Raw genomic sequence first — 2,453 nt, 5'->3', positions numbered from 1 at the left:
AAAGGCCTGGCCATCTGTTTCCATAAAGATTACAGCCAAGAGAAACCTATGGTGGGCGCAGCCTCAGGCAAGCAGACCATCCAGTCTGCTGGCCAGGGCGGCCAGGCAGCATGGTAGAGAGCCTGACTCCTGCCAACCGTGTGCCATCCTCTCTGTGTGTATCTTGAAGGTCACTTTGACAGAGGGGTCCTCATGTCAGCTGGGGTCAGATTTTTGAGACAGACGGAGGGGAGGATGACCGCTAAACTGACTGCCATGCGCAGGTATGAGGAGGCCCCACGGACTGGCAGACATTCCCATCACATGATGGGGGAGCGGATGGGAAAGTCAAGTCAGGAGGGAGGAGAGGGAGCAGAGACAGCTGGGAGAAGACAAGCACAAGTCTGCTGCTAGAACAAGGGGAAGGACCAATTTCCTAACAGGAGGAAAATGACCCCATTTTTCCATTAAGGACCCCAAGGGGCAGTACATCTGCTACTATCCACCTAATAAGCCACCTTGGTCAAGTGCCATAGAACCCTGGGACATGGAATTCTGCATCTTCAGGGTGCACAACATGCTCCAAAGGCCACCCCGGAGGGATCCGATGTGGAAACTGCAGTAAGTGAACCAGACTCCACCTCAAACACACCTGTAATCTGAGGGTTTAAGGCTGAAATTACATGGTGTGTGAAGAAGCAGACAGTTGTACCAAGAGCACCGAACTGTCAGTAGGCAGACTAACATTTACTTACTACTTCAATGCCCGACTTGCTGTATTTTTTTTAGCAGAATCTTTTTTTATTCAGGAAAAAAAAAGTTTTCCAACCACACAGAAGAGGAGGGATGGGTAGGGGGCGTGTCTGTCCATCCAGCCTCAACCCCCACCCCATATGGTTTTGGCATCAATAAGGGGTATGGGGTAATGGCCCCCAAAATAAAAATGGTGTGTGTGTGTGTATGGGAAGAGTGGGGGTGGGGGTTGCAAAAGCAGTGGGCAGTGGTGGGGGGAAGGGGCAGATGAGGTCAGTACTGGGAACGCCGCCAGCAGGAAGCCATTTCATCACATTTCTTATTGATCGAACCACCGTGGACACCTTCTTTGCCCATCAGCAGGACTAGCGTCCTGGCAGTCATGGTGACAGTGAGGTTGAAGGTGGGGGCTCCGCCAGGACTCTTGGTGCGAAGATCCATGGTATATTCCCAGTCCGGCTGCAGTGAGTCCCGGATCACAGAACATTTCTGGCCCCCAAGTGTCAGCCCATTCACTGAAAAACTTGACCGGTCTTTGCCAACAAGAACTCCACCCTCGGCTGGCGTGATGTTGAGGAAGGTTTTCCCGGGGACAGCGGCCCAGACAGAGGGCGAGTCCTTAGAGCCCACGATGGCCGCGGCCTGACAGGTCCCGTCGGCCACGAGGTTGTCCGTGCAGGCGTTTCTCCGGCCACAGCGCTGCTACCTGGGCAGCTTCAGCTGGGCCGCGGGCTGAGCTCGGGCTGCTGCCTCGGCGGGGGGATGGCGGAGAGCTGGGGTCACGCTGCTGTCCAGACCGCGGCTCTGCTAGCTGTCCGACTTGCTGTATTGATATGTTATTCTGATAGACCTGTGACTGAAAATGTCAGTGAATATCATTGTAAATTTTACCTGACCGTCAATTCCCATTGTTTGTGCAAATAGCATCCAGGATTTGTTCTGTACACGTGAATAATCCAGGTATTGCGATATGTAGTTAGCCTACACATGTCCAATCTCCCTCTCTCTCAACAGTGTTTTATAATGTAGGGCCATGGTCTAATCAATGACACTATAAACAGAAGGTCCGTATGCTCCAGGGAGATGATCGATAAGATTTTCTACCGCAAATTAACAAGGATGTCTCTAAGGTGAGTCAGAAGCAGAAAAACAAACAAACAAACATAGATTCCGGAATAGATTTGGCCCTTGCACTTAATCCTAGCTCCAATATAAGAACAATTAGTTCTTACAACATGGCCCTGTTTGATACTTGCCCTCAAGAAGGAAACACAGAAAATATGGGTGCTATAGCAAAGTGTGGTGAAGAAATTAGATGGTGCCTGGCTACCAGATAGAATAACAAGGGTCTTGCAGGCTTGTTTCCAAACTATAAACCATCTAAGTGAGATGTCAACTAAATCCACAAGGAAGAAGCACACCAATACCCATGAGCCAAGGACTGTAAATTATATAATCGATATCTGAAAGAGGGAATACTATCAGAGCTTAAATTATGAGATTCTAATGTGCAGAAGGTTATGGAGGACAGTGGAAGCCCAAAAATACTTTTGTAGGATCTACACAGGAGACGTCTATGGCTATTTACCTCTCACCATAATTTAGGGATGGGAATAACCTGGTTGTCAGGCAGAGTATGAGAGACACGGCTATAGTAGATTAATGATAAATCTGACTTGAACGGTGAAAACGTGTCACTTGATCTCTCTGATACACCTTCT

The 2,453-nt window shown here is 49.2% G+C and overlaps 1 protein-coding gene across 1 annotated transcript; it reads right to left on the bottom strand.

Annotated features, from left to right (window-relative positions):
* Window positions 1-1,005: 1,005 nt before the first annotated feature.
* On the bottom strand, window positions 1,006-1,641 carry LOC101645144 (profilin-1-like). The gene is made up of 2 exons (XM_045285031.1): window positions 1,624-1,641; window positions 1,006-1,431 (listed from the first exon to the last, which is right to left on the bottom strand). The coding sequence occupies exons 1-2, from the start codon at window positions 1,639-1,641 to the stop codon at window positions 1,006-1,008; spliced, it is 444 nt and encodes a 147-aa protein (XP_045140966.1).
* Window positions 1,642-2,453: the final 812 nt, after the last annotated feature.

The sequence above is a fragment of the Echinops telfairi genome, unplaced genomic scaffold (genome assembly GCF_000313985.2).
Source record: "Echinops telfairi isolate 266 unplaced genomic scaffold, ASM31398v2 ScPeMD7_7469;HRSCAF=8507_1, whole genome shotgun sequence".
NCBI classification, from domain to species: Eukaryota; Metazoa; Chordata; class Mammalia; order Afrosoricida; family Tenrecidae; genus Echinops; species Echinops telfairi.
The sequence above is the reverse complement of the archived record's forward strand: the minus strand, read 5'-3'. Positions and strand labels throughout refer to the sequence as shown.